General features: G+C 40.4%; 2 protein-coding genes across 4 annotated transcripts in view; both read left to right on the forward strand.

Moving 5' to 3' along the window:
• The window catches only part of ndst2a (N-deacetylase/N-sulfotransferase (heparan glucosaminyl) 2a), a 102,201-nt gene that overhangs the window by 6,651 nt on the left and 77,199 nt on the right, over positions 1–18,351 (forward strand). The gene's annotated exons all lie outside the window — the stretch shown is intronic.
• Positions 9,066–10,672, forward strand: LOC115372448 (uncharacterized). The gene is made up of 2 exons (XM_030070357.1): positions 9,066–9,804; positions 10,070–10,672. Exons 1-2 carry the CDS (start codon positions 9,508–9,510, stop codon positions 10,433–10,435), a joined length of 663 nt encoding a protein of 220 aa, XP_029926217.1. The 5' UTR covers positions 9,066–9,507; the 3' UTR covers positions 10,436–10,672.

The following is an 18,351-nucleotide window of genomic DNA, read 5'->3' on the forward strand; positions in this document are numbered from 1 at the left end:
AAACAATACTTAGATAAATATTAAACATTAGCAGAGAGGCATAGAGACTAACATTCCTTAAGGTCAACACTTCCAACACTTCCCTTTGCGTCTTGCTTTGTTTTGTTTTTGTTTTTTTTTCTTGACTGGGAAAACTGTTCAGGTGGTTGTGCTTTAGCTGTGCACTGAAGTTGCTCGTATTCCCTCTTTTAGTTTGGATAGCTTTAAAACAAACGTGGCACAGCGGCTCGTCCAGGTGACTGGGCTCCCCTCTCTCATCTGCTCTGAATCCAGAACGTTCCCACACGGGGGCTGCCGTGTTCTGTGTGTGTGTGTGTGTAGCCCATGGCCCCGCCCCCTTACAGAGACAAAGAGTAAGGAGACGAGGAAGACGAGGAAAACAAACACACATGAATGTGGCAATTAATCGTGGTCAGAAAAGTTACCGACTTCATTTAAATTTACCATGCAATTAACCGACTTAAAGCATATCGTGACAGGCCTAGTGTGAAATCTCAATCTCGTTTGCTTCAGTTTGGTTTCTCAAAGCAAAAAATTCAAACAAACCAAAATGGATCAACAAAAGCCATTTGGAATTGTCAGCTAATGGTCAGGATCAGACAGATAGTGCTAGATTGAAAACGGTGAAAGGAAGCCTTTACTTGAGGAATGTTTTTTTTTTCCTCATTTAATTGTGCAAGTACATTTGACTATGGCTGGGTATTGTTAAGAACCTCACAATTCGATTTGATTTCGATTCTTTGGGTAACAATTCGATTTCGACTTCGATTTCGATTCGATATTGATTTAAACACTTCAATATCGATTCAGTAATAAGTCGAAATGCACAAATAATTTTTGCTGCTTAGCCACATTAATCGGAGCTTACACACCCCCAGCTGAAATAAAACATCTGCCGGTGAGTTTATTATTATTTTCTGTCGCTGACACTGGAAAGCAGTAGCCTATATTCAAATATAACTGTTACTATAAGTTGGTTGTAGATAAAGAACAGCTGTGTTGGTGAGTCGTTGTCACAGCACCTGTTAGATTAAAAATGACTGAGAAGTTGGCAGAAGTATAACTATGAGTCCATGAAAAAAATATTTTTTTCCAGCAGATATTCAAGTAACAACATGATTGAGCTAGCAAAGCAGTTTTTTGTTGATGTGTGGTATTTATTCAGTTTTGGGAATCACAATGTCTAGAAAACATGATAAGAACAAGTTGGCTGGCTGACAAGGACTAGTTAATGTCAGAGCTCATGTATTTCCACTGAAACGGAGAGAATACTAGCAAAAAACTTTGATATTTTGAGAGCGAAATGCTCACAGTATGAATACATTTTGATTATACATTTTATTTTGTTGGTAATAGTTTAATCGCATTACAGTTGTCCCTCGCTATAACACGGTTCACCTTTCGCGGCCTCGCAGTTTCGCGGATTTTTTTTTTGTGCAATTTTGCATGTTTTTTTGTTGTTGTTTTTTTTTACAGCGCATTGTGTTCTGCGTCCTGATTGGCTCAGGGAGAGCCCGCGCATTGTGTTCTGCGTCCTGATTGGCTAAGGGACTGTAGACAATTGTCAATCAATCTCCTCCGTGCCGTGTTTCCTGTACAGTACAGAATGCGTTCATTCTATAATACTGGACTTATTTTTCTACGAAGGTTTGAACTTTGAGAGTTTAAACAAGAGAGAAAAGTGAGAAAATGTTAATGCCTGTCTGAGAAAAGTGTATAAAGTGTGTAGTGAGGGGTTTTACAGCCTTAAAACATCTAGAATAATTGTAAAAAATAAAGCTGACTACTTCGCGGATTTCGCCTATTGCGGGTTATTTTTAGAACGTAACCCCCGCGATAAACGAGGGACCACTGTATTACATGAGAGGGTGTGGTTGACCGTCATTATTGTCACTTCAGTGATGCAGCCAGAAACGAGGCGCTTGCGCCGAGCTCCGTTTGCATCAAGCACACCCTCTCGTGTAATGATGCTTAAAAGGATGTGTCGAGTTGCATCTGTTTTGGTTTAGCCACAGGTTGCTGCATTACATCGGCCTGGTGTCAGCTAAGGTGGTTGCGCAGGTTCGTGGTATTATTGCACTACTTTAATACTGCCTGGCACAGTTTACACACGACTTGACTCTTGTCTGTTACCTATGTTCCGGGGTTACTTTTAAATCCAAAGTGAGCCCAAACGTCAGGTTTTAAAGTCGTAGGCGGCGACTTAACGCTACAGCTACTTGCTTTCATGTTGTAGTTGTGTACAGTGCGGCTTCCGTCCGTGCACTGCGCCCCCTTACTGGATAGGGGGTTGAATCGATTCAGACGCTTTTCTGAATCGAAATTGAATTGTGAAAAAATATATTGCAATGCATTGATGAATCATCATCATTGATGAACATTATCCAATATGGCCATGGAGAACCATCTACAGTAGGGCTCGCGCAATGTGCTTATCTCCCAATTCTTTACTATCACACTACTTGGGAGCCCATTTGATATGTGTTGCAATTCTACAAGTATTGTGATTTACTATTATGATTTATTGCTATTTTTATTGTTTTAATTCTTATCTAATTTGTGGTTGTAAAGTTTCATGAAGCGGTGATTATCCTAAAGGTCACTATAGGTCATTTTATACAGTGTTGTCAAGTTTCAAAACATGGTGTGACTACAGTGAAATGGCGGCTATGGGGGCCAACATCATCACACATGAATCAAATGTGGCTCATTGAATCCACAAGAGTCTCAGCTTTCCAGTCAAAGCCAACTGATGCAACTCCAACACTGTTTAGGCCCCAGTCTGCACACACACACCATTTTACAACAGGCCACAAGAACACATCTGGGCTGCAGGGTTTGTGGCCCAAACTGCATGGGATTAGCAGAAGGTGGGCAAGTCTGCAAGTGGAGAGCCGTGGCTGCCCAGAGAACCCATTTTCATTCACACATCTGGAGGTCAGAGGTCAAGGGACCCTCCTGGAAATGGCCGTGCTAGTTTTTCCTTTGCCAAAATTTTGACAGACTTTTGTTTTGTTTAGTTTAGTTTAGTTCGGTCATAATTGTATGTATACACATACAAATCAATAGATAATAAAGGATACAGCGACAACAAAATTATATTTACCGAAAAGGTGTAGGCTGAAGCTTAAGCTTATGTTACCTACCCTTTTTACATATCATGTAAGCAGCTCATTTTTAGTAGTCCATACATGAATAAAACAACAAAAACAAAAGTTCTAAATACTTTTCATAAACGGACTAATCATCATCTTTGCAGCGATATTTTGCTTGATTCGGTAATAAAGAAAATTGATCAAAACTTGTTTTTTAAACAAAGATTTCTGATACTTTATTGAATCAATATCCCCCCTGAAAGCCCACGGTCTGCACTGAAATGCAGACAGACAAGCTTAAAAAAAAAAAAAAGGAAAAAAAAAACAATAGCCATAGGATGGTGAAACGAGTGCACATTCACACTTTGGCCTTTAATATTTCTGGAATATTCCCTCAGTAGTTCAGTGTACACATTCACACTGTGGCCTGTTATATTTCTGTATTGTTCCTATAGTTACTCAGTGGCATCTGGAGTAGCATCTGGGGCACGAAATTTAAGAAAGGCAGCTTCCTCCAAATTTTATATGGAAGAAAAACCTTATTAATATAAATTTGTAAAAACCCTGTTGTCAGTACATATTTACATAACATGTTTATATACAAATTTATATAGAGGACTCCCTCTCGCCCCCCAAATTTCTTGCATCATGTTTTTAGGGGCTCTCATCTCTTATTAAGTGGAGCTGAGCTCTCCGTGGCTCCGATGTAGTACCCACCATCTAGGTAGTGTGTTTATTCATTAAACAGCTGCTGTCTAGCTGAGCTGCACTTTTTTCTTCTTTCATTGGAAAAGAGACGTTCTGGTTGGTGTTGGGGTGGAGCAGAGCTTAAGACAGGGGATGTCAAGTGAAAAGGTGGGCCTTCAGTGCATCCTGGGACATATGTCTATTTACACCTAAATGCGATGCGGACAAAAGCGCCTCAAGTCACCGCCTGTAACCTGAGTGATCAGATCTCAAGACACATTGCTGCTGTTTACACCTGCACTTAGATGTGTCAGTTTGTGATTGGATTTCTCAGGACGGATGTAAGTTCAGAAAATACATCCCCTTACTGCAATGCAGACTTTAAAACCAGGAAGAGATGTCACTTATCCCATAACATGATGTTATGATGTTAAAATATATTGCCCTAAGTAGGAGTATAAAAGTTTATTTATTGCACTGATGCATTAATTTTAAAGACTGGCAATTCAACTGTACTGATCCACTAAAAGACGTAAATCAATATGAAATACTTTGAATTGAATCATTCATGATTCTTAATTTTTCACACACCACACATAAACACAACTTGTTGCTCTCAAAGCTGTGAATTGCAATTTTTTTTTTTTTTTTTTTTTAGAATACAAGCTCTTAATGTTATTCTGTTGTGATTTTTTTTTCACATTCATATTTCAGATGAGAAGCAATAGTTAAAATTGAAATTAAAATTGCAATGAATTGAGCTATTGATTCAAGTTGTGTTTTATAAACTCAAATGAAGTTGAATTTCCCCCCCAAAAGACACAGAAGACAGAGAAATGGCAGATTTGAGGTCTTAATGCCCAGCCTATAATAAACCTAAGGAAAGGAATGGATTGCAAGATGATACCACATGTCATCCACTGCTTTGGCTCCGCTCATCACAGTCTTTATCATTATCAGCGTCAAGGGCCTTTTTGGTCCAAAGGCAGTGTCATTGCATAACTGTTCTGTCCAACAAGGCATGCTTTTACCTGGGCTCATGGTCACAGCAGGCAGGAATGTATGAGTCAAGTGTTGCTGCAGAGCAGCTTGACACAGCCTCAGCCAGTCTCCCCTTTCTTCTGTGCTCGCTTTGCTCTCTAGTTGGGAGGGCAGGCTGAGGTGGACTGGTATAAGCCAGGCCTTGACTTTTCACTTTCTTCTTCTATAAAGATACGGAACAGATGTGCTATAGGCAAGCCTGTCCCCCCCCCCCCCCCCTTTTTGTAAAGGAAGCAGCTGCAGATTTGACGTTGATGAGTTGTGTGTCTTAGTCACTGCCAGATAAATCAGAGAACACGGGAACATTAATGGGCGTTAAACGCATTCACTTTGGAATATTTCCAAACAAACAAAATATGTCCCCTAGTTTGATGAAGTTACTGAAGTAGATGTGTAACGTGATAACCATGGTATTTGATTGACAGCTGTGACAACCAATAGGAAACTGATGAATGAAAATGAAAGAATGAGAAGAGTTTAAGTTCTGAACTTCTTGACTCCTGTAATTAGTGGTAGTTATAGAAACAGGTGAAGTGAGAGAGAATATTGTGTGTGTGCACCAAGTCACATGCCCAATTAGGTGAAATGATTTGCTTTATAGTTGGTCATGGTGAGGCTGGTTTGCGTGTTGGGCATGTACAGATGACCCATTAGCCATGTTTCCATAAAACATGCAAATTAATTGCAAGAAAATCATTAAATGCTAAGAAAAATCTTGCGACTTAGAGATACTTCACCCATGTAGAAGAATGTATCATTTCTCTTCCCCCTCGGTTGTTATGTAGGACAGTAGCAGTGCTATCATCCTCTCATTGTAACTGAGTGCCCTCCTGCCAATTTTTTTTAATTAATTAATTTATTTTTTTTTTTTCAAATAAGAAGTTGATCCACCTCTAGCGAACTTTGTCACTTTTTGGAGATGATATTCAACATTTTCCGTTTCCATCAAGGAAAATGTGCATATAAAGGTTGATGGAAATGCGGTTACTGTCTCCTTGACCTGTCTGTGCAAACCAAACTGCATACATTGAGCAAGGCTTTGGTTGATAATGTTGTTTAGAGGAAAAAAAAAAGTTTTGTGTGTGTGTTTGTCTGTGTAAGAGGCAAAGTGCTGTGTCATAGCCAGATAGCAGAGCTGTGCTGAATGGACAACCTTTCCCTCAGAAAAGTGGCTTGTAGTTCTGAGAGGTAGGAGTGCCAGGGCCAAGCCACTCCTCCTCCCTCCCTCTGCCAAGAGGAGGGGAGAACAGAACTCGAGGACAGCTGAGCCCTCACCTCATTTGTTTGGTGCTATGGTGCTCTGCTATGGTGTTCCCATTCCACAGTCAGCAGCCCATGATGGCAAGATAGAGCAGTGTTTGTTGAGATTTCCTCACTACAGAAAGTTGGGATGAAGAGGCTTGCTAATGAGCACGCTGCTGTCTGAAGATCAGACCAACCCTTTGACGAGCAAATGTGCTTGAGCTTTTTTCTATTATCAAAAAATGATCAGAACAATAGTAAAAAAAAGAAAAAGAAAATAGCAAAATAATTACAAGGAAAATACCAAAAATAGTTTACAATATTTTGTTTACAATCGTTTACAACTACCTCTGATAGCTGATACAAACTTAATGAGCACCGCATTGTCAAAGTTTCTGGTAGAATTCTGTAATATCTTCTCATTTGGCTGTTTTGGCATCACCTTTGATTTTTGTCAATACACAGCATATCATTTGACATTACAGTTCATAATTTAGTACCCTTCAGTCCTTTCTAGGCTGTCTTAGGACTTAGTGATTGCAAAGCTTTTTGATTCAAAAGAGCCTGGCAGATTGGAAGAGGCCTCCACATAGTTTACACCTGAGCTATGAAATATATGTGTGGCAGTGAAAAGCTCCAGCTCATCTTTGGTATATATTTGGCTGCTCAGGTCTGGGCTTGTTCTGGAGCCTTCACCTGGCCCGTCTTTGTGCTCGCAGTCAGGGTTTCATTCCCACCTTTTTATGCATTAGGAAAATGAATGACTTACAGAATTTTACTTCACGCCAGTTGTCAGTCTCTCTCTTGTTGCAGTTGAAAATGTGGGTTAAATTTTAGTAAATGGGCCAAAGATGCAAAATCACTGGTATGATCCTTTAATGCTTCCTCAGTTTCACAAACAAAGGAACAAGACAAACTGAATAAAAGTTGAACCTTTTGCTCTCATTTGTAGAAGATGAAATGGATAGCATTGCAGTCCATTAGTGTCCTGCCCTTCCTGTTGGACTTCACTGAATAGACCATTGGCTTCTGTTGGTCCTTCATTAGCTGTCTGTGTTGGGTTCAAATGTCAAAGTCTTGATTCGTTTTTTGTTTTCATGCAACTTCCCATCTAATCATTGAGGAGCATACTCAGATTTTTTTTTAAATATATCTTGGTGGCTGGACAAAACATTCTGTTCAGTTTTCATTGAAATATCTGGATTTGGAAGCAGTTTCCATCAGAATGAGGTAATCCTCCAGTTTGTCAGTGTTATCCATGAACAATCAGTAAACTCTGTGTTAGCTAACTTCAGCCAGCAGTGTAAGCATAGCATCTAGTATCAGAGGATGATGCATTAGATGACAGTGCATTTGGTGAGCTTGGGAATATAAGTCACTGGTTTTTGCCTCAGTACACTGCAGGGCAGCTGAGGGAAACATGAACAAGATGAAACAGAAACTTGACTGCTGCTGTTGGGCCACCTTGAATAAACAGCGGCTGATGTGTGTGTGGGGCAGCTCCTCTGCAGTGGCAACAGAGGTAGACAGTGTCTGTTGTAATGAATCGAACTGCACTGTTTCTACCGAAATTGAAGGGATAGTTAATCCATTTTGAAAACTTTTATTTATGGAATTGGTCATGAACAATGCATAGAAGAACTAGCACAATTGAGTTATTTTGGCTGGTAAATAAATCTAATTTTGTCATATGTATGCCTCCTTAACAGGTAAACAGAGAGTTAATGTTAAACCCTGTGTACACACACACACACACGCACACACACGCACACACACACACACACACACACACACTATTTTTAAATGTTTTTTTAATGTGTCATCTCTCACTGACCACCTTAGTCAGCTGCAACTCTGAGTCAAGCAGTCATTACAATTTGTTTAGTAGCTTAAATTGTTTAAAATTTTAAAAATGAAAAAAGAAAAAAGAAAAAAAAAATAGAGCATTATTTTCCAGAAACACCTGGATTTTATCTCATTATTCTTCTCATGATTTTTACAAAGCCACATGGCAGCAACATATCAAATTCATGGAGCTGTCTTGATGAATTTCATAAATTTTGGATGCTCAAAAATATGTCTATATGACTGCAATGACCTCTTCCCATACAGTGGGCTTTCAGAACATGGTTTACAATTTGAAGCTGCGGTACATTATACCGTCACAGACGTTTTTTGCAGAGACCGCCATTCTTCAGATCTACAACAAGGTGATGTCAGAAGTCAAAGAAAAGCTGAGCAGAGCTGAGCAAGTCAATCTTACCTGTGACATGTGCACCTCTGAAGCCACCAAGTGCTTTGTCACCATCACAACCCATCACATGGCAGAAGATTGGTCATTATCCTCCCATGTCCTTCAGACTAGAGTCTCACACGGGCAAACACTGCAGAGCTACCTCACAATTAGGGGTGGGTTAAAAATATCGATATTTTCGATATTGTATCGATACACGTGTGTAGAAAAGATAATCGATACATAAATCCCAGTATCGATATTTTAAAATGCAATAGATTTTACCCGTTCGGTGTTTTTGTTTGGTTAACCTCTTTAGACTCGCGTGGTTTAGTGCTTCGCGCACCGTTATCGCAGTCAGATCTCGCGAGATCCAGGCCATCCGCTTCAGAGGGATCTGGCCTGGGGTCCGTTTCCCAAAGCAGGTTTAGTGAAAACTGAGTCTGTTAACCCTGAAATGAGGGAAACTCTGAGTTTCTCTCTGTCCGCCCTCTTTCAGCCACACACCGTATTTAACTTCCTCATTCATTCTGTCAGCCGGCGAGTTTTGGCGTGGCATATTAGTTCTACCGTCTGTTATTTAAAATAATAATAATAAAAAACAGTCGGTAGGCCTTTATTATTAGTCGATTAGTAGTTAGTTGGTGACTTTTTTTCACGCACATGACATGTCCTTTCGACAACGATCCCGTGGATGAAGGTGCAGTGTTACTGCACAGAGATCTGGGTCTTGGTCTAGCCTGATCTGATCTGGTCTGGGTCTAGTGTCTGTTTACATTTTTTATTATTATTGTTTACATTGGTTGGCTGCTGGTGATTTGAGTTGTTTACACACTGGTAATAGGTGTTAACCAGGTTAAAAATGTGCATTGTATGCACCATGAGTCAGATGTACCGACCCAAAAACTGTTTGCACTACTATTTCAGTAAAAAGTACATGATGTTGTATAACTATTTGTTTAATGGTCAGTTCTTTCTTAATGTAAATATTAATATTTAATTATGCACCAGGTTAGAGGGTTACTTTTACAATTGAATTTACAGCATTAGTTCTTTGAGAATCTCTTCCATTACCAAAGCAAAATTGGTGTTATAACTAAAATATCGATATCGAATCGAATCGTATCAGAAATCGTATCGACTTGGAACCTAGTGTATCGGAATCGTATCGAATCGGGAGGTCAGTGGCGATACCCAGCCCTACTCACAATGTTGGGATCGAGTAGAACACTCTCCGTCAAAGCCCCACTACATGCACAGCTCATCCAAGCTACACAGGAAACCCTCAGAGATTCTCTGTTTGTCAGAGACTTCAAGGAAGCTTTTCACCAAGATCTATTAAAAAGGTACACACCCGATGAGGAAAAGGCCACACTCAACCTTGCTTCAGCACTTGACCCACGATTGAAAGTGCTGCTTTTCCAGTCCAATGAGGAGAAGCAAGAAACGCTTGAAAGATTGGTCACTGAAGCTGCAGCTGCAGCCACAACGGAGCATCATGACCAGGTCAGTAAATATAAGTATTACAGACAGATGCTTTAGAGAACTTTAGTTCATAAGGTATTGCTAGAGGTGTTTGTGTGTGAGTGAGTGTGTGTGTGAGTGAGTGAGAGAGAGAAAGTGTGTGTGTGTGTGTGTGTGTGTGTGTGTGTGTGTGTGTGTGTGCGCGCGCGCGCGCGTGTGTAGAAAGTCAAATAAGTGAAATGCTGTGAAGGATGGAACATGTAAATAGAGTGCTAATGTCTCTGTTCCACTGTTTAATTTGCTATAGGAAGAAGCAGAGAGGCTGGACCAGAAGCATCTTAGCGATGGTGCACCACTAAAAGACGAGAGTCCTGTGCAGCGGCTGAATTACTCGGCAACTCTTTTGAAGATAGCAGGCAGGCACTATGACCAGAGAAGTCAGCTTTTGACAGCTCCTTTGCCACTGTTTGAAAGCCCATTAGACTGGTGGAAAGAACATCACCATGAGTATCTTTCATGCAAAGCTGACAAAGAGGTAGGCTACTTACGTGTACCAGGGACAAGTATCTCCACTGAATGTGTGTTCTCTACTGCTGGGGACATTGTGACCGCTCAGCGGAGCAGCCTCACAGCAGAGCATGTTGACCAGCTTTTGTTGTGCAGGAACAATTAAAAGTAGCAGTTGCCAGTTTACTTCAAAAAGTTGATGTATTTTTGTCCATTGTACTGGAAGTTTTGTCTAGCAAAGTTAATTGCAGGGTTTTGAAAAGACCTTCAGTTTCATTTGAAGCAGGTTAATTTAAAGGCTCACGTTTGCGCTGTGCCCTGTTTTCAGAGGCTTTGTTCATTTTGGCCCAGCATTTTATTTAATTTATTTTCTTACAACACTACCTCAGTGAGCACTGAATAGGAACAGCTAAATGACACTTTACTTTAAAAAGTATGTAAATATTTTGTTTAATCTCTACAATGTTTTTTCTTTTTTTTTTTGAAACTTGGTTAGTTACATTTATGCTATGTGGAGATGTCAGGTACCTTTGTGATTTTAGTTATCTATTTTGTTATGGTGCTAGCATAATGAGCAGGGTGAGTGTTGCAGTTTACAAAAAAAAGTCTGTTGTACATATTGTATACCTTGTTTCTGTGCAGCTGAAATAAATGTCAGGCTGACTGACATGTGATGTGCATTGTTTTTGGACACGATATATTGTCTCTAGAAAACTGCAAGAATCAATATTGTCAGTTGTAGTTAGGGGTGCTCCATCGTGGGTACCTCATGTTTCAATTCGATTTTGATTATGGGAGCTTCGATTTTTCGATTATAGCGATTGTCGATTATTGGTGCCATGATTCTTCTATTATTGTGATTTTTACAGCTATTTTCCATGCAAGACTGATTTTGTGTTAATCTGTGGCTAGCTTTGTAAATAAATAGCCCATAAATTAACTCAAAATAAAGATTTTTTGAACATTTGACTAGGAATTATTTTTCAAAGACAAAATATTTTGACTGTAATCTGGGAGTAGCTCCCAACATTTAACCCAACATTGCCATGGAGCACAGCCCCATCTAGGGGCCAGTGAAAGAACTGCATAAGCCAGTTCCATCATAACAAAGAGTAACTCAAAATTTGGTCCACAGGCACTACAGTACACCATTGACTATAATTTCTGTACAATTTCTTACAGGTAGCCTACTGTCCATGCTGCTGACTGTGCTGTATTTCATTCTCTTTATTATAGAAATTAAAGCTCCATAAAATTCATGGAGGATCTTGTTTAGCTCTTCTGTAGTTGAGAAATCAGCTGTTTGCCCGGTGTTTGTCAGGTAGTCTAGACATTTGACGGCCCAAGACGATGACCAGGCTGTACCGGCTTCATTTTCTGACCTCTCCAGCTGATCCAGCTCTTCACTCGTCACTCTCGCTTATCTCTCCTTTTTCTCTTCTGTCTTGTCTTCCTCGTTTAGACATTTATCCAAACTTAGGTCGCCAAATAAATCAAAATTGACGACAAAATGGTCCATTATGCAGGTGAACAAAGTTGACAGCGGCTTTTGATGTGGGTTTCGGTGAAATGTTTCGTGTTGCCATGGAAACCACATAGACTTGGGCAATAAGATATAGACGGAGTAATATTTTCAGTGATGAGGTTTTTTTTTTCATTTGAGCACGGCTAGCCGTGCTCAATTACTCATTTGAGTAATGAGTAATGAGTAATATTTTCAGTGATGAGGTTTTTTTTTTCATTTGAGCACGGCTAGCCGTGCTCAATTACTCATTTGAGCACATTCTAAACGTCTGATTGATCAGTCAGATTCCTCGGTTGGAGCTACGTGTTGTATAATTCGCAAACAAACAACAGCTGCTTCCCTCTGCTTCTGTTTGCTATGGTCCCACCTTCTAAACTGTCCGGGTGGCGCGCGCATTACCTACTTTTTGTTCCGGGTACCCGTTTTTTTTTTTTTCTGGGCTTGGTGGAAAAGAATCGACATAAAAAAAAAAAAAAAAATCGATGCCACATCGTCATGTAAAACATCGCGATGAATCGCGATTTCAATGAATCTAACCCACCACTAGTTGTAATACCTGTAGAATCGCAATGAATCAGCACCGCAATACAAATCGAATCGGCACCCAAGTATAGTGACAAAATTGCATCAGCCCTAGTATTTGTACATATGTCTGTCTGTGTGTGTGTGTGTGTGTGTGTGTGTGTGTGTGTGTGTTTTGTAACGTTAACTCTAGCACTGTAGAGGAAGTTCCCCAATAGAACAATACGAGTCAAGTGACTAATTGCTTGTTGTGTTAAGTGGCTCCCAATACCAGCAGTGCTGGGGACCCTATTGGAATTGCTCTGATGATGATGATGATGATGATTATAGTAATGTTGCAGGTAGCTCAAGTGCAAAAAATGCACATGTCCACCAGCAGGGGGCACTGTAGTCAAGTTCAACGCATTTGGGTGTATATCTCCCAAACTGTAAGTTTGGGAGTTTGTAACCCTAACCCTAACCCTGGCCAATTTTAGGTCTTAGGTGGTGGGGGGTGCAAATTTTGAATATATGGAGTTGAAATGCATCAATCTGGTGCACTCTTTGAGACAAATCAAGAAGCTTGTATAACAATTTCAGAATGTTTAACAAACTGCATTTTTTTTTTTTTTTTTTTTTAAATGTGTTTATTAATTTTCCTCATAAACAAACATACAAAAGACAGAGCCAGACAAAACAACAGTACCACATAATAACAATAACAACAACAACAGTAACAAGCTGGGGATAGCAACTCAAAAACCCAAGCAAATCTGTTCTGGGTGAATATGAAAGGTATCTTATACAACCTAGAATGCAATACAGTGGAAGCTACACAAGGAAAAAAAAAAAAAAAAGAAATATATAATCAAGAATAACAAATACTGTTATTTATACAAATGCCCTCGTAAGTATAGCAGAAATGTTTACATTAACATAATCAAGGAATGGTTTCCATGTTCTTTCAAAGGCATTAGTTTTGGAGTGCAGAAGACAAGTGAGAAAGTCCAGAGGTATGTATTCCATTATTGTCCTGTGCCATCCTGACAGTGAGGGGGCCTTATCCGTGATCCAGTGCATAAGAATATTTTTCCGGGCACAAAATGTCAAGACATTATATAGTTTTTTCTGATACATGTCAGTAACACGATCATTTGAAAGACCCAGAAGAAGTGAAACCGGGTTGAGATCCAACTTCCTCTTCAGAACCTTCTGTATTTCAGATAAGATAACATTCCAGTATTTTTGTATTTCAACACAGGACCAATAACAGTGAGTAAGATCACCAATTTCTGTCTTACATTTAAGACAGACAGGAGAGATATCTTTTCTGTATTTGGAGAGATGGTTGGGGGCAACATGTGCTCTATGTAGAATCTTTAATTGCATAGCTCTTGTCCGGTTACAGACAGTTATTTTCTTTGCATTGTCCCAAATGTCATCCCACATCTCCTCTGTTATCTCAACACCCAATTCCCTCTCCCAGACTTCTCCCAGTGTCCGAGTGCCGATACTCGAGCAGTCTCCTAGACTGGCATAAAAGGTTCTAATAGCAGCCCTGCCCTGAGAGAGAAATACTTGTTTCTCTATCTGTGTGACATTCATGTCAGCAAGCAAAGATGTATCTTTTACAATAAAATCTCTGATCTGAAAGTATCGGAAAAGATCATTTCTTGATATGTTGTATTTTTCCATAACCTGATTAAAGGTCATGAGAGTAGGACCAACAAAGAGATCACCCAGGGAGATGATTCCCTTAGCCGTCCAGCATTTAAAGGCCCCGTCTAAGGTCCCTGGGAGAAAATCAGGGTTATCAGTAATCGGGGTGAAAGTTGATGTAAACCCTGATCTGCCCTCCATATGCTGTGTGATCCTCCATGCTCTAACAGTGTTAATTGTAACTGGGTTGCTGCAAAGTTTTTTGATGCATTTCAGTTTATCAATGAAGAGCAGATTTTTTAGAGGACAGGTGGATAGGGACTTTTCGATATCGAGCCAGATTGAGGAAGCATCATCTTTGATCCAATCAGCAATATATCTTAAGTGGGCACTCAGTTGGTATCTCTTAATGTCGGGGAGGTCCAGCCCACCCCTAGCACTGGATGACTGCAACACTGATATCCTGATACGTGGTCTTCGTTTACTCCAAATAAATGAGCTAAACCAACCATTAAGTTTTTTCACTATTTTATGATTGAATAAGATGGGGATCATTTGTATTGGATAGAGCAGGCGCGGAAGAATATTCATTTTCAAAAGCGAGATTCGGCCCAGCCAAGATATAGGAAGATCGTTCCATCTCTCCAAATCTCGTTTTATTTTATCAAATAGTGGGTTAAAATTAGCTTGAAACAACTGATTAAATTTAGGTGTCACATATATGCCCAAATATATGAAACCAGTAGAGGACCACTTGAATGGAAAAGGATTAGGGTTATCTGGTGGGTGCTTTAAATTACCTAGAGGCATTACCTCTGATTTAGAAAAGTTAACTTTGTATCCAGAAAAGGCAGCATACCGATCAATAATCTGGATAAGACGAGGGACTGATACAGAGGGGTTCAACATAAATAACAACACGTCGTCTGCATATAATGAAATTTTATGAGATTTTTCTCCCACATCCAGTCCAGCCATTATAGGGTCTCGTCTAATAGCTTCCGCTAAAGGCTCAATAGCCACTGCAAATAAAAGTGGTGATAGAGGACAGCCCTGTCTGCTGCCCCTCTGGACAACAAAATTTGTGGATCTAAGTCCATTGGTTAGAACTGCAGCCAATGGTTCTGTATATAGGACCTTCACCCATCTAACAAAGTCATCACCTAGGCCAAACCGATCAAGTGTAAAAAATAAATAAGACCATTCAATACGGTCGAAAGCCTTTGCGGCATCTAGGGAAATCACAAGACCATCTATTCCCTGCTGTTCAGATAACTGGATAATATTTAGCAATCTTCTAATGTTGTTGTAAGAATTGCGGCCCTTAATAAAGCCAGTTTGGTCTTCCTTCACTATAATTGGTAGAAGGCCCTCTAATCGCCTTGCCAAGACTTTGGAAAGAATCTTTAAATCGGCATTCAGCAGCGAGATCGGCCTATATGAGGCACAGTTCTCAGAGCCTTTCCCTTTTTTGAGAATCAGTGAAATATTAGCTTCCCTTAGCGATGGAGGGAGAGCGCCACATTCAAAAGAATGATTAAACATATTCATCATAGGTTCTAATAAAATATTCCAAAATTCTTTATAGAACTCGCTACCAAGACCGTCACTGCCTGGTGCTTTGCCTGATCGAAGAAGTTGAATGGCCTCTCGCAGTTCAACCGCTGAGATAGGGGCATTTAATTTAGATTTCTGATCTTGTGAAATAGTTGGGAGGTCAAGTTCAGAGAAGAAAGCTTCCATAAGAGTCCTAGCATTGTTAGCTTGTTCTGACTGATATAATTTGGCATAGAAATTTCTAAAAGTGTCATTAATTGTTTTAGAGTTAGTGGAGCAGGTCCCTGACTCGTCCAAAATAGACTCAATAATTTGAGAAGCCCTACGTCTTTTGGTTAAATTGGCTAAGTATCTTCCTGGTTTGTCTCCGTGTTCAAATAGCCTTTGTTTTGCATATCCTAATTTCTCCCCTGCCTTTTTTGTTAGCAAGGAGTCTAACGTGGAGCGAATAGCAGTAATTTCCTTCAGTTTAGCTGCTGTAGGTTTCTTAATATATTCCTTCTCTGATATACTCAACCGTTTTTCTAATAAAACTTGTTGCTCCATAATTTTACGTCTTTTAGTAGCAGTATAGGATATAATCAACCCCCTAGCATAAGCCTTGGAGGTCTCCCAGAGCAGGGATGAATTGGTGGCTGAGGAGGAATTGGTGGCAAGAAAATGCCTGAATTCTGTGGAAAAATATGATATGAATTTGTGATCTTTTAGAATTGAGGTATCCATCCTCCAACCAGTGGGTTTCTTAGAAAGTTCTTTGACAGTAACATTTATATACACTGCCGCGTGATCTGATATTATGATGTTTCCAATTGAACAGGAGACAACAGATTCTATAAGCTGTTTTGGGGCAAAAAAGTAATCAATTCTTGTGTAACACTTATGAGGATTTGAGAAAAAGGTGAATTCTTTATCTGCAGGGTTAAGTGTCCTATAAACATCCACATATCCAAAATCATCACAGAGACCAGTGAGTTGTTTTGATTGGTTCGACAGAGCCAAAGCACCTAGAGGAAACCTGTCCATCAAAGGATTCAAAAGGCAATTGAAGTCGCCACCAACAATAGTATTTTCCACTGCCAGATCGGATAATTTGGCGAAAGCCTCCGTCAAAAAGTTAAGTGGGTGACATGGAGGGCAGTAGACATTTAAGAGAGCAATGTCCTCCCCATGTAAGGAGGCCAAAATAAGTACAAACCGTCCATGTTTATCTTTGATACATTTTGACACTTTAACTGGTAAATTTTTCCTAACGAGTATTGCCACCCCTCTGCTTTTAGTGGTGAAAGATGAGAAATAGACTTGATCAAAGCCGCACTGTTGCAGTTTTAAATGTTCCTCATTATTCAGGTGTGTTTCTTGCAACATAGCAATATCGACCTGTTCTTTCTTTAAAGATGACAATATTTTTTTCCTTTTGATGGGAGAGTGGCTTCCCTTAATATTCCAAGTGCACAGCCTCAATGTGTTACAGGTCATGGCGTTTTGTATTGAAAATATTTAAGCTTCCAAATGCATTACAATCTCCATGTAGATCCTGCACCCGACTATAACCCAGCTGAAAAACAAAAAACAAACAACACATAGTACAAATAACAGACGTGCCAACAGCACTGTGGGAGGAACCTTCCCCACGCGGTAACCAGGGGATTACCATGACCTTCTCCATTACTCAACTCTAACTCGGTTAACTTCTCTTATAGCATTGCACCACCTGAGTAATAATATCCACCCTTAGACAAGAATGGGCTGACCGAAAAACAAAGCAAAACAAAACAAAAAGAGGTCACCAGTCCGCCACAGAAACAAATTAGAATCATGTTACCAGTCACCCATAATCATATAAACATAGGACGGTGGGGCAAAGATTGTCATTTGAAACTGCTCATTTCTAGCTTTATGAGCCATCATCATTAATCAGATAAAGTAAATATACGAACCATCCACAAATAAGCAAAATTCAAAGCATCTTATTTCTTCCTTGCCCTCTCTCCTTTCCTCTCACATTATTCAGATAGACAGCCTGCCCATAAACATAAACGGAGCAGATGGTGACTCACGTGAAGTTCACCTGAGACTGTCAACAAAAGCCACTGCTTTAGCGGGGGAGTCGTAGCTTCTGGCCTCCTTGCCGTGGATTATTTTCAGTGTTGCCGGGTAGAGCATCATGTATTTGGCACCCATGTCCCGCAAACGTTTCTTCACATCATCAAAACCTTTTCGTTTGCGCAGAACCGCGGCTGACAAATCCTGGAAGAACATGATGGTGGATTCCCCGTACTTCACCGTCCCGCTGCGTCTTGCGGCGTCCAGAACCCTCTGCTTGTCAGCGAAGTTGTGAAATCTGATCAAGACGGGTCGTGGTCGCTGGTTAGGTGCGGGCTTAGGCGCTAGGGTGCGGTGAGCTCTTTCAATTTTGATGCGGCCGGCTTTCGTCTCCATCCCGAGCAGGTCGGGTATCCAGCTCTCGAAAAACTTTGTCGGGTTGCTCCCCTCCGCGTCTTCTGGCAAACCAATAACCCGGACATTTTTTCTCCTGCCTCTGTTTTCGAGGTCGTCGATATGAACAGCCATGCTTTTTATTTGATTTTCAAGCTCCTGGACCCGCGTATCCACCGCCTCGCAGGTGTGTTCCGCCGCAGCAATCCTGTTCTCTGCCTCGGTGGTTCTCTCCTCGATCTTTTTCAACTGCTGGGCGTGGGCCTGTATCATTTGAGACAAGGGCCCAAGCTTTTCGTCAATCACCCTGGTTATATTCGCCGTTATTTCTTGAATAGTTTGGCGAAAAGCGGCGTCGAGGACAACCTCGGTGTTAGCTTGTAGCTGCTGTTGCTGCTCTTCCT

The sequence above is a fragment of the Myripristis murdjan genome, chromosome 15 (assembly GCF_902150065.1).
Source record: "Myripristis murdjan chromosome 15, fMyrMur1.1, whole genome shotgun sequence".
Lineage (NCBI taxonomy): Eukaryota > Metazoa > Chordata > Actinopteri > Holocentriformes > Holocentridae > Myripristis > Myripristis murdjan.